This window comes from Sapajus apella, unplaced genomic scaffold (genome assembly GCF_009761245.1).
Source record: "Sapajus apella isolate SASKATOON/1434 unplaced genomic scaffold, GSC_monkey_1.0 scaffold5, whole genome shotgun sequence".
NCBI lineage: Eukaryota > Metazoa > Chordata > Mammalia > Primates > Cebidae > Sapajus > Sapajus apella.
In genome coordinates, this window is record NW_022436945.1 from 39,739,805 (window position 1) to 39,753,280 (window position 13,476).

At 44.8% G+C, this 13,476-nt stretch overlaps 1 protein-coding gene across 2 annotated transcripts in view; it reads right to left on the reverse strand.

The window, feature by feature from the left end:
- Positions 1-13,476, reverse strand: part of LNX1 (ligand of numb-protein X 1) — a 185,317-nt gene that overhangs the window by 91,818 nt on the left and 80,023 nt on the right. The window contains exon 1 of one of the 2 annotated variants that reach the window (XM_032274175.1): positions 7,561-8,260. The exons of the other annotated variant lie outside the window; for it this stretch is intronic. Coding sequence (XP_032130066.1) covers positions 7,561-7,652 — 92 coding nt within the window. The 5' untranslated portion in view covers positions 7,653-8,260. Of the gene's footprint in view, positions 1-7,560; positions 8,261-13,476 lie in introns of those variants that run through there. 2 annotated transcript variants of the gene reach the window in all.

Below are 13,476 nucleotides of genomic sequence, written 5' to 3' on the forward strand. Positions count from 1 at the left end.
AGATGCTGAAATGTTTGCAGATGAAATGACATGTCATCTGAGATTTGCTTCAAAACAAAGGAGACACAGATGAGATGGCCTTGAATTCATAATTGCTGAAGATGGGTATAGGGCACATGGAGTTGTATTATACTCTTTTCTCTTTTGTATTGTTTGTAGTTTTTCATTGTAAGTTAAAAGGAAGAAAATAAGTCAATCAAGCATGAAGCAGTCAGTGAGATTCTTACAGGCAACACAACTTTGCCTCTTATCCACCCGACAGCCATGGAACTAGAAAGACGAGCACAATTTGCCAAGCATCAGAGTGGCATCTTGAAACTGCTGGGCTTTGTTTAAGGGTGACCTCCCTAGGAGGAGAACACTTTAGACCAGGGAGTGAACAGTTTGGAACTGGAGTGGCTTTACTGCTGGCAAAAGAGAGTTTGCTAATTCTCAAAGGGGAAAAAAATAAGACCATGAAAAAGGATCACAATGCTCTTTAGACATCAAAGAATCATTACAAAACAAGATTTTGATGAGTTCAGTGTAAGTGAATGAGGGCCATGCGGCTTCAATTTCCTTCAAAATACACAAGTCTAAAAATTCAAGGAAAAATGCCCTGTTAAACATGTGCTGAACTGAAATGCTTCAAGAGTCATTGAGCCCAAATGGGCCCTGGCTTTGCCCCAAGACTGGAGCTTGTTCCTGTTGGAATATGATTTCTCTACCTTATCCCATCTCCTCTGTAAACTCTGCCTCCTTCCTTCCAGCTCCTCGTCCAAATCAGACGCTCAAAACACATGACAAGACAAATCCAGGGATCAGCAACAACTTCTTTCTCCCCTTTTCAGTTTCGATGAGAAACATTCTTGGAGACCAAATGTGGAAAACGTTTACTGGCAAATCCATAAAGCTCACTCTGTTGGTTTGAACTTTGAAAGTGTTGGGAACGGTTAACACAGTGGAAATGAAGTGGGGAGGAAATGGATGCTACGGCAATCCTGTGTCCCACTCACCCGTGACTCATTCACCCCAGAAAGAATCCAACCACAATACTCTTGACCCTCCTGTGTGGATCTCCATTAGTACAAAGCTTTTTCATACAAAAACACTTCCCCAGGTCATGGAGTTCATGGCTCAATACCTGGCCCAGGTGTGACTGAAGTCAGCAGGCAGAGAAGGAACTACTAAGGCCAGTCTTGCCACACGGCCTTGACCCAGAGAAGCGGATGCTGAAAAGCCAGACCAGGGCCTAATGGTTACATGGAAGCAGTTATAGAAAACAGAGGCAAGCAACTTCCCCACCTGAAAGCTGGGAATACCCAGCTGGGTTTGATTTAAGGCTCTCTTTGGGCCTGGGAGCCCAAAAATGAATGTTCTTGTTACGTGAAGTCCATGCAGTTTGTCAGAGGCGTATGCTGCAGATTAGGTTCCAGTCAGTTAACCTAGGAGGTGGTGGGTGGTTGGAATCCTTGGTTCTAAGAGCTTGGTGTGTTCCTGTGGCCCTGACTCCTGGGGCCCACCACAGTTCGCAGGAAGGGCATACACAAGGCTGCCCATAACTCCTACTGCCCTTGGCAGTTTCTGCAGGAGACCTCATCCTTCTGTCTTAGTAGGTAGGTAGGCAGACATGAGCAGGGAAGGCTACCCTTCCCACAACCAGGAATGTCAGGCAACCGTCAGGTGATGGTCAGGCGGTTGTTAATTGCCTCTCTAAAATAATCATTGGTTGGAACCAGGGCCAGGCAGTTTCCCAGTGAATAGAAAATGCCTGAAACTGGTGATGAGCTTCCTAATAGGATCTCAGGAGCTGGGTGAGGAGACTCAAGCATGTGCACTAAGACGCAAAATGGCGTTTAACTGGTATATGAATACTCAACTGATGAGCAAAACCCCTCGAGTGAGCATGTGCACAACTTCAGTAAACACAGTGCGCATGCTCCCCTCCCAAGCGCTGGCAGGCCAATGCATGTGGACAGCCCACTTCCAAGGGAAGAAACAGGGGAGGAGAGATGCAACCCCCTGGAAACACGCCCACGTATGAAATGCCAAGCCAAAGGTCAAACCACCCACCTGATCTCCAGTCACCTGCTTGGCCCTGTTCTAAGTGGACTTCCTTTTGTCCCTGCTGGAAAGCTTTGCAATACACTTTTCCTTCCTGCTCTAAAACTTGCCTCAGCCTCTCACTCTGCCTTATGGCAGACTTCTTTCTTCTGAGGTGGCAAGAATTGAGGCTGCTACAGATTTGCCGCCAGTAACACTTCCATAGCCCTAGATGATTTAAGTTTCAAAACTGGAATTGCTCATTTTAATCTCCTGAGTCCCAAACTCCAGTGAGAATAAGCTATCCCCACTTAGTACTACTATCTCTACAGGGATAAGAAAATGAAGTGTAATTTTCTCTCCAGATTCTAGCATGAAAATGGTTTCTAGAGATTCTACTTACAGACCAAAGATATCGGACTCCAAGCTAGAAGGAGCACAGCATTTTCCGGCTTCCTGGGAAGTCAGTCACACAAGTAGTGACACTAGTTTCCAGGACTTGTCATCCTCCAGCGACCATGCCTAGCTGTCTTTTTGGTAACTGTGTTCCTAAAATGAAGGTACTTTGAAAAGTGAGTCCCCAACTAACGGTGCTTCCGCTCAAAGCTCACTCGGACTTTGTACCACAGGCATGAGCAGGTCACACCATTGGAATATGGCACAAACAGAATAACTTTCAAGAATGATAGGAACTAAAAGTATTAAAAGTGGGAAGGAGAAGAAAACACTCCAGCTTTCTGTAAATAGCTCGTGAGGGTTTGGCGTGGGGAGAACCAAATGCATCACTAGTACCAGCACCGCTCCACCCAATCCTAAGTTTTTTTCTTGGATTTTTGTTAGACTTAAATATTTAAAGAAATATAACAAAAGCCAGGTGATGACTGACCGGGGCAATGACAATCCCAGTTATTCAAGTACAGTGCTGCAACCGGAAACATCTAAGATGAGCCTAGCTCGTATCATTAGGAGCAAGGTCAACACTCCCTTCCACAGAAACCAGCCAGGGGCTTTCTCATCAGAGCTCGTAACATTTAGGGGTTGGCCAAGATATGAGGCAAATTTGTTTAATTCGATTTAACTTAATTGTGCCCTGAGCCGCGCAGAAGCTGGGCACACAAACATTACTACACCCCAACATCTCCTCAGAACTCACCGGGGAAAAGTTCCTGATGATGCGTAGCACTGAGTGGGGACACAGAGACGAGTGATACTTTTCCACAGCGGAAGTCACGGTAAGTTGGCTTTCTAGCTGGAGAGAAGAGTTCTTAAATTGTAGGCCCATACGGATCACCTGGGGAGCTTATTTAGAATGAAAACGGGGAGGCCTCATGAGAATCACCTGAAAAACTTAAGCATGAAAATGGATGGACCCCCACTCCCAAAGATTTTCATTTTAGTAGGAGTTAGAGCCCCCCAAATCTGCATTTAGAAAACAAACTCTGCCCTCACCTCTGATGTGGTTGGTCCCCAGAACCTACACTGTTCTAAGGTCTTCATCCGCAAGTCTCTCCATGTGCAGGCCTGTAAATAGAGGCCCAGAAAGATGAGAAGGCTGTTTCCGTGCTCATTCCCATAATGCTGAAAGTTATTTTCCCAGGTTCCCTTTAGGGTCTAGGAAATTCAGGAAAAATGCTCATGGAGGTCTGCGGGTGAGGGCCTGTGGGGAAAGAAAGGGCTGTCATTCATCCTTAGGGCATGCTCTCTGCAGTCCGAGGGCTGTCCTAGATTCCCCGTGCCCTGATCTATGCATTGGGACTCCACACCAAAACTCTGGTTTTAGGGTTCTTCTGTCAAATTCACTCTCATCGAGATCAAGGATCAGGTGGCAATGCACATATTTAAATAAGGAACTGCCCTGGTATAAACACACTGGATAGCAATAACTTAAGCATCCCCTGAGGCTGACCCTGTATAGCAGACACACCTGCTTGTGGTTCGGAGTTCCAAGCTAAGGAATCAGGAAGTAGCTAGCCAGGAGGTGCATTCCTTATCTATGAGAAACAGCTGAACCCCCAGCCCATCCCAGGGAATGAAGGCTGTATAGGAGACCGATGCCCTTTGTTTTGGGTTAAGTCAAGGTTGCTGGGGGAGACTGTTAGGCAGAGGGTCCTAAGTAAGTATAAAACGCATGCCTTTTGCAAGCGGTTGGAGTTCCGTCCAGCTCACCGCCATTGGACTATATGCAAGGCGGTTCTCCTGTCTAGCCTCCTGCCACTGGACTCTCTCCCCTATATGTAAGCCCCCAGTAAAACCCCATGTCTCCTTTGCCAGCTCTGGGTGGTCTCTTCATCCTTTTGAACGTGGTGTCTTTCCCAGGGGAGTCCATAGGGGCCTGGCACAACATTCCAAATTGGTTTGGCCAAATCGTTATAAACTATTGGCCCTCAAGGCCAAACCAGGTGTGCCTAAGTGATCTGCTAAATTGGACACAGGTTTTTTTGTTTTGTTTTAAATTGAATTTGAATGCTTTCAGGCATTATATATTAATTCTGCAGTGGCCAGAGGCCTCATCACCTCCTTTTGTCTTATGCCTGAATGAATGATGCACATTTTAAAATAATTCCTGCCTGGCTCCTGTAGGCATTTGAGTTTGAGAACCCTGGGCCACATGCTACATTTGAATCCATTTGCTGGATTAGTTCCAGTGTCTGAGCTGGGCATGAACTCAGGAAGACAAGAGTGTGTTGGCATTAGAAAGGAAAATCCAGGAGGGTCTGTGCATCTGGAAGCACAAGGGAATACGGGCAAGCTTCTCCCAATGCCAGAAGTCCAAAGCTCAGACAAAGGGTGGAGGAAGCCCGGCAGATCCACCAAGCTCCGACTGCCTTTGGGATCCCACCGCCCAGAGTAGTTAAGATAAGGCCTCCATCTTAGACATGCAGCCATCACCCGTCAGCCCTGCTCCCAAGGGTGCTATTGACCCAGCAGTCCTACTGTTCTTAATGATTGTTTTTCAAGCTTTGGCGACAACCACAGTCAGCCCCCAACCTTTTTGCTGGTGCTATTCACCATCCCTGAAATACCTCCTCCTTCCACTCCTGATTCTGCCTCATTCCTCTCTAAGCACTTCAAGATCCAGCTTAAACTCCCAGCTTCTCTACAAGCTTTCCCTAATCAATTTCACCAACGTGGACAATCTCTGTCTCCTCTCAACTTACTACCTAACCTACTTTTCAACAACTTATTTCCATCTGCCTTGAATCATTGCTTGCATCTCTTACGTGTATAAATTTCAGCTTCTGAATTAGACTGTCAATTCCTACGGGGTGGGTACCATGCCTCAGTTCTTCTTGCCTGGATTCTTTAGAGAACACCACAGTACCTGAAATGTGTCACTAATTCAGCGATTAGTTAATTATCCCCAGTAGCATCAGGGAACAGCTGCACAGAATTCTCTCACAAAGCACACACGGCAACTGGAAGCTTCTAAGAAAGTCAGATAAATGTGGAAATGCCGTCCTGGCAATTCCCTGGCATCATACTTTCATAGATTGCTTGTGTCCACTCCGTTATTCAGCAGAAAGTTTGCCTTTGATTCATGTACTTGTAGAAGAGAAAATTATTAAGTGGTATTAGGGTCTTCCTTCAGTTAGGCTATAAAACTGAAAGCAAACAAATGTTAAGATTCCTCAATGGCAGAAATCCTTGTGTAGGAATAGCAGGAATCTGTAGTGGGTGGAGTGGTGGCCCCCAAAAGATGTCTACCCAGAGCCTGTGAATGTGACCAGATGCAATTAAGGATCTCAAGATAAGATTACCATGGAATATCCAAGTGGGCCCTAAATCCAATGATAGGTATCCTTATAAGAAGAGGAGAAGGCAAAGAGAATTGAAGAGAACACTGAGGAGAAGGCCATGTACAGACAGGTGGAGACAGAGGTAGAATTATGCAGCCACAAGCCAAGGAACATCTGCAGCCCCCCAGAACTAAAAGAATGCAAGAAAGGATTCTCCCCCATAGCCTGCATAGGGAGCATGACCTTGCTGACACTTTGATTTCAAGCTTCTGGATGCCGGAACTGTGGGAGAATAATTTTCTGTTGTTTTAAGACACCCAACTTAGGGTAATTCATGACAGCAGCCCTAGGAAACCAATATAGCAGTGAACAAGGATAGCGGATGGGAGTGGGTGGGCAGGGAAGAATACCATGGCACTGGGTTTCAAAGATTGCAACCTCAGCATCCACGGAGGGAGGAAGGAGCCTTCTCATAATCTCTGCCATCGTCCATTTGTCTAGAAAAGCTTCTGCAGGGTCATTATGCCCTCAGAGATGCTCATGATTCAGATTTAAGCCAGATACTTTCTCTTAGAGACTGGGGTTACATTCCAATAAGATGGGACCAGATAATCCTGAAATGCAGAGTCCCCAGAACAAACGATCTGCTACCAAGAACCTAGCTCCATTTATCAAAGATCACCTGCTGTGTTAGACAAATTGGCTGGTCCAGCTAATTACAAAGGAGGTACAGGCTAACACCACATAGTCATGCGTGGTAACACAGTCTACATGTGACCAGCCAAGCTTTTCTGATCTGGGCTCTATAAACTCTAGTCAAAGTGTCTGTTTTCATTTGCCCACTGATTGCAATTTACACATAAGCCAACTCTTGCTATTTTTCCCATCTGGTTAGGTTAGTAAGCAGGAATATATTTTTGCAAATGTTCCAAACATGAGGCACACACACAGCAACACTTTTCCTATGATTGCTAGAAGCCATTCACATCAGTCTGTAATCCTTCTTCAAAGCTTACTAAGACAAGGAGCTGGAAAAATATCACTAGAGGTTGGTGACATGAGGCATTTCCTCACATGAAGTGGACATGGGTCCTGTAGGAAATTGTCTTTATTTTTCAGAGATGCACAATGATGTATTTAGGGGTGAAATGTCAACGATGGCTACGATTTGCTCCAAACCAATGCAATCAAAAAATAGATGAAGCAAATGTGGCAAAATGTTAACCATTAAATCAAGGCAATGGAAATATGTGTGCTCAGGGCATGTTTCTTTGTATCCCAGAGGCTTAAAGAGCATCAATAATCAAAATAAGATGAATATATATGTTTTATACATAGGGTCCTTTTTTTTACTGATACTATACCTGTTTTCAGATATAGAGACTGGTTGTCTCAATAAAGGGATGATGCCTGCTTGCAATTATAAATATCCAACAGTGGCATACAAGGTCTATACATACAAGCTCTGTTCTTAACTGCTCTTCAGTATTTATGAAGGGAAGAGAAGATGCATCTATTGAGGAAAAAGAGTACCAAGAAAAAAGCAGCACTGTCACTGAAGCAAGAAAAAAAATGCCTTGTTAAGAAAGCCCTGCATCTGGTAATACGGGGCTTTTTTGTCAAGTCAGACAGCTAAGCATGCCGCTTTAAACTGCTGGCAGGGAGCTTTGTCCAAGTGCATCTAGTGTATGTGGAATTTCTTCCTCTAAATGGATATATCAGCTGGGGAACGGACTTGGGTCCCACCCCCAGCACACTAGGCACACAAACACACACAGGCACGGACAGAGAGGGGACTCACAGTTCCGAATACAGGAAGTGCAGGTTTCCCACATTGTCAATGTAGTTGGCAGGACTGAGCCAAGGCAAGACCAGCAACAGAAGCGCCTTCATTCTCCGAGCAGTGTGCTGCTTTCTCCCTGGCCACCTTCTGTCAGCTACAGGGGCCCAGACCAGCCAAGCTCCTTTAAGCAAACCTTGCCATGCCCCCACAGTCAGTAGATCATAAAGAATTTGACTGAGAACCTCTAGATTAAGCCACGTTAATAAATCACGGGCCTGTAAGAAGATTATGCTCTCTGATTCTCAGATAAGCAGATGTAGGAACACAGGGACCCACCATGGTTGGCGAGAGGGCTTAGGCTGAGAGCAGGCAGGCTATGCCCAGGAAAAGAACCAGCCCCTCCTACAGGATGCGGACTGGTTCTTGGGAAGCAGCTGGTACATTTACATCACCGGCTGGGAGCAGACAGGCTGGGAGCTAAAGTGTGTTGGAAGAAGGCATGAGCATGGCACATTCAGGCCCCACAGTGCGAATGATTAAATAATCAAAAGCTGCCCTCCAGCTTGCTAGAGTGACACCGTAAGAAATCCCCATCTTTGGAGCAGCCTGGAGATCTGAGCTTAAAGCGAGCCTTCAGATATGATAACACAGGAGTGGCTGAAATATGAACCAACTCCACCTCCTCCCGCACTGTATGTGTTTTTAGAGTACGATTGAAAACATTTCGCTGATCACCGTCTTGACTACACTGACATGTGCGAGAGATGTGACAGTGACAGCTTCCTTGCTAATTTTGGAAATTGGCTCTATAGAAGAACAGGCTGTGCCATTCTCTGTTGGAATAACAAAGAGCCCCAACAGACACAAAGTTCTGTCCAAATAATGGACAGGTTCCTGTTTGGTGAGGAGAGGGGTCACTCCATTTTTCCTTCTCCCTGCGGGGGTTGAATTCAATTTGGACATGAGCTGTATGGCCCTTGCTGTTTCATTTAAGCTCCCAAGCCTCAGTCACCTTCCCTTGGAAATGGAGCTAATTATGCCTTATCCGCCTGGCCTATCAGGGACTGGGCCACATCCCCTCTTCCAGCTTTAAGATCTGGGATTTTAAACTGCATCACCTGACTCAGCAGTAGGACTCCTTTGCAGGCCTAAGCTCTGGAATGCCACAGAAGCTCCCAGGACTCCCCCTTACCCCATATTCAAGAAGATTCAAGTCCATTTTGCCAACTCAAGGCCAGAATCTTAGTAGACATGCTCAAAGGGATAATTACATTCATTGCATCAATGACAGCCAAACAATGACAGCAAACTCCACTTCACAGGAAGAAGACCAGAGAAACATCTACAGGATGAGACCAATCGTGATGAACTGAGTAGTAATTAGGAATTTGGTATTAGAGGCAGGGCTGCAAGCGTTTAAATACAGAAGACTCTTAGAATGTGCAGATTTAAGGCCAGGCATGGTGGCTCATGCTTGTGATCCCAGCACTTTGGGAGGCCGAGGTGGGTGGATCACTTGAGGTCAGGAGTCTGAGACCAGCCTGGCCAACATGATGAAACCCGTCAAAAATACAAAAAATTAGCTGAGTGCGGTCACAGGCGCCTGTAATCCCAGCTACTTGGGAGGCTGAGGCATGAGAATCACCTGAACCTGGGAGCCTGAGGTTACACTGAGCTGAGATCACACCACTATACTCCAGCCTGGGCAACAAGAGTGAAACTCCATCTCAAAAAAAAAAAAAAAAAGAATGTGCAGATTTAACTTCGACAGTTTACGGTGGAGATGAACAATCTTGATAAAACATGGCATGTAATAATTCATAATTTTGTTGAGGTCCAAATTTGAATTCTATTCTCTGGAAGGCTGCTCTGCAAGAGTGAGTCAGAGCTCATGGAAAGCACTGGAAAGGAAGTTAGGTTTGATATTTAGGTGCTGGGGTTACAGAAGCTTGAGGTGAAGCTCTAGCTCTGCGAACACTAGCTGTGTGACACTGGGCATGTTTGCTTAACCTTCTGAACCTTCATGTCCTCCCCTGCAAAAGAAAGGCAACAGTCATAGTGCTTAACTGAGAGTGCTGGTAAGAAGGTGAAATGAGACAATGCCCACAAAGAACAAAGCTCTTAGCTTACTGTTTTTCATTTTGTTTTGTTTTTTTAGAGATGGAGGTCTTGCTCTGTCACCCAGGCTGGAGTGCTGTGGGACAATTATGGCTCACTGCAGCGGTGAACTCCTGGGCTCAAGCAATCCTCTTGCCTCAGCCTCCCAAGTAGCTGGGACTACGGGTACATGACACCATGCCTGGCTAATGAAAAAAAACATTTAAATCTTTTTCAGAGATGAGGGCCTCTCTATGTTGCCCAGGCTGGTCTGGGACTTTTGGCCTCAAGCAATACTCCTGCCTCAACTTTCAAGTAGCTAGGATTATAGGTGTGAGCCAGAGCGCCTGGATCTACTGTTGTGAATAACCACTAGCAATAGTGAACGAACCTAGCTGGAAGCTTAGCATCTGTCTCCAAGAGGCGCTGTTATTCTTTTCTTATACTATTTCCTTATACTTCTTATACTTATATTTTCTTACACTTCTTTCCTCCTATACTATTAGGGAAGTGACATGCTGTAGTCTTTTCCTAAATACGGAGTTTCACAAGGTCCTGAAGCAGGCTCTTTTTGGATGTCTAGGCCCACCTGTATAGATCAGAACTCTTAAGATGTATTAAAGGTTGAGGACTTCACATTGGTATTGGATTGTATTTCTGATGATCTTGGACATGTCAGATTGCTTCTGACATTTGCTACATCTTTTATTAGAAAAGGATACCTGCCCATTTACCACCTTGCATTTAAAGGGGAGGAAATTAATTAATTAATGTGACTGCAATATAAATATGAAGGTATACTGTTTGTTCCTTTATGATTGCCATTGCAACCACGGCTGGCTGCCTAGCAAATATTTAATCTCCCCTTCTTCTTTATAAGAGAACCTGGGTTTTATTTATGCTGGTACTACACATAGACTCTCTCACAGATGGGCAGCTGTATAACACAATAGTGACTAATGAGGTATGAGCAGAAATTCCTGGGGAAGGCATCCCAGAAAGCTCTTTAAAGGGGGTGTCTCCATTGGCACAACAAGCTCTTTAAAGAGAGGTGTTGGCTGGGCAAGGTGGTTCACACCTGTAATCCCAGCATTTTGGAGGCTGAGGCAGGCAGATCACGAGGTCAGGAGATTGAGACCATCCTGGCCAACATGATGAAACCTTGTCTCCACTAACATACAAAAAATTAGCCAGGTATGGTGGAGCGCGCCTGTAGTCCCAGCTACTTGGGAGGCTGAGGCAGGGGAATCGCTTGAACCTGGGCAGTGGAGGTTGCAGTGAGCCAAGATGGCACCACTGCACTCCAGCTTGGCAACAGAGCAAGACTCTGTGAAAGAAAGGAAGGGAGGGAGGGAGGGAGGAAAGGAGGGAGGGAGGGCGGGAGTAAGGGAGGGAGGGAGATGTCTCCATTGGCACATCGTACATTGTACTTTTCCCTGCCTGCCTAGTTCTTTCTGCCTGGAGCTTGTACGTGATACTGGCGCAAGCAGCCATTTTGAGACTGTGAGGTGACAAACTTGAGGATGAAAGCTAAGCTGGTTCCTGCTGGCCTCATGGCAACATCACAGTAATCCTGGGCTTCCTACCCCTAGGTTTTGTGTTACACGAGAACAACAACATTTCTACCTGGTTAAACCAATATAATCTTCTATCACCTGCCACCTGATGTAATCCTAATTAATACAATCCCTTGGGGCTAAAATCTCACCCTCAAATGGACAGAGATTGCTCCACAACTTCCTTGCCAGTAAATAGCCCTAACCCTAATCCTTGCCCTTTTCTTTGCCTGGCTGTCCTATTTATCCTTAAATGTCATCTCAGATATCACCGATCATCTCCTATTTTCTTGTTTTTTGTTTTCACTAAACAAGGTTTCTATAGGGGCCAGGAGAAAGTTGGGTTCAGAGTTAGAAGGTCACAGTAAAGACGTATGTCAAAGCACAATTATTATGAGATGCTTAGTCCGGCTGAAATGACCAGCAAGACTAGTCCATGCCTACTTTTATAGGTTATGGTCCCCTGTATTTTTTCTTTCTGCAATCAAGTCTTCCCCACTTTGTAGACAGCCAGCTGTGTTGTCCTAAACACAATACCCTGGACGGAAGTAAAGGTCAACAGAGGTTCCACGGTAGACCTTTGGAGAAGAAGCTTCCAGGACATTGGATGTCAAGTTAATCAGGAAAATATTCCCAGCCAGCCTTCAGCCACGTATGTCTTGGGCCAATTATATCACATTTTCATTCATGGCTCTTTTCAAATTATTGAAAAATGAACTCTCTATTTATGGTAGTAAATACTTGAGAAAAGTCAGTTTTATTATCTTCCATTTTTAGAAAATAAGAGAGTAGATGCAGCAAACCACCGTGGCACGCATACACCTATATAACAAACCTGCATGTTCTGCACATGTGTCCCAGAACTTAAAAAGAAAAGAAAATAAGAGAGGAAGTCAAGAGCAAAGTGACTTGTCCTAAGAAACAATTCACGTGTGTTTTCAACTTCTCTCTTTTGCCTTTGAAAGGTCATTTCCTTAGAGGCAGCAATCACAAGTTATTTTTCTTTCATTCAGGGCCTGACCTATTGTAAATCCTTGCTAAATGCTGTGTATGCGATGCTGAGATTACACAAAGAAGAGGTGGTCTTGATCCTAAAGTAAGTCTCGCTCAGGATCAAGAAGTAAAACCTTGGCGCCCACACACCCTCTCATTGATAGTCTGGGTCAAGAGAGAGGACCAGATGGGTCCTCTGCAGGGGCCCCACTGCATACTGGTAATGGCTTTCAGTTAGGAAGGCTGCCATTCAACTCAGTAGGTCCATCACGCCCCTGGGAGTTCTCTATGGTAGACCCAAGTGATGGGAGACTATAAGCATTTAAGAGGGCAGTCAACAGAATTAGCCAGAAGATTCCAACCAAGAGCCCTCTAGTCTGAAAGCAGAAACAGTTGTCCAAGGAATCAATGATTTAGCCAGTCGTGCATGCACAGCAGGTCGGAATGTTTTACTCAAGTATTTATATTTAGTAGTTAGACAAATATTGTTTACAAATAAAACGAATTCTGGAGAAAACAGACAGCATTTGTTTAAAGATGTGATGCTGTCTGCCTGTGTCCTGACTTCAGTCTCCTGTTGGGCAACAGATGCAGAAGTTTCAGTTAGACAGGAGGTATAAACTCAGGAGATTACTGTGCAAGGTGATTATAGTTAATGTATTGTGTACTTGAAAATTACTAAGCACATAGATTTTAAGTGTTTTCATCACAAAAAAATGGTACGTATATGAGGTAATGCAGGTCAACTGGCTTGCTTTAGCTATTTCATAATATATACTTATTTTAAAACATTGTGTTGTATATCATGTATACAATATGTATGTCAATTAAATTAAAAAATTTAAAACAATTTTACTTAGATGCATGTGTATTGAATAAAGTGATGTGAAAGATCAAGCAAACCAATACAAAATTTTATTTATTTATTTATTTTGAGACGGAGTTTCACTTTTGCTGCCCAGGCTGGAGTGCAATGGTGTGATTTTGGCTCACTGCAACCTCCACCTCCCGGTTCAAGCTATTCTCCTGCCTCAGCCTCCCAAGTAGCTGGGGTTACAGGCATGTGCCACCACATCCAGCTAATTTTGTACTTTTTTAGAAGAGACGGGGGTTTCTCCATGTTGGTCAGGCAAGTCTCAAACTCCCAACCTCAGGTGATCTGCCCCTCAGCTTCCCAAAGTGCTGAGATTACAGGTGTGAGCCACCTTGCCAGCCCAACCAATGCAAAATTTATAAACAAAAGCTATGACAACACTCCCATACAAGCAGCCACCAGCCCAGAGGCCTC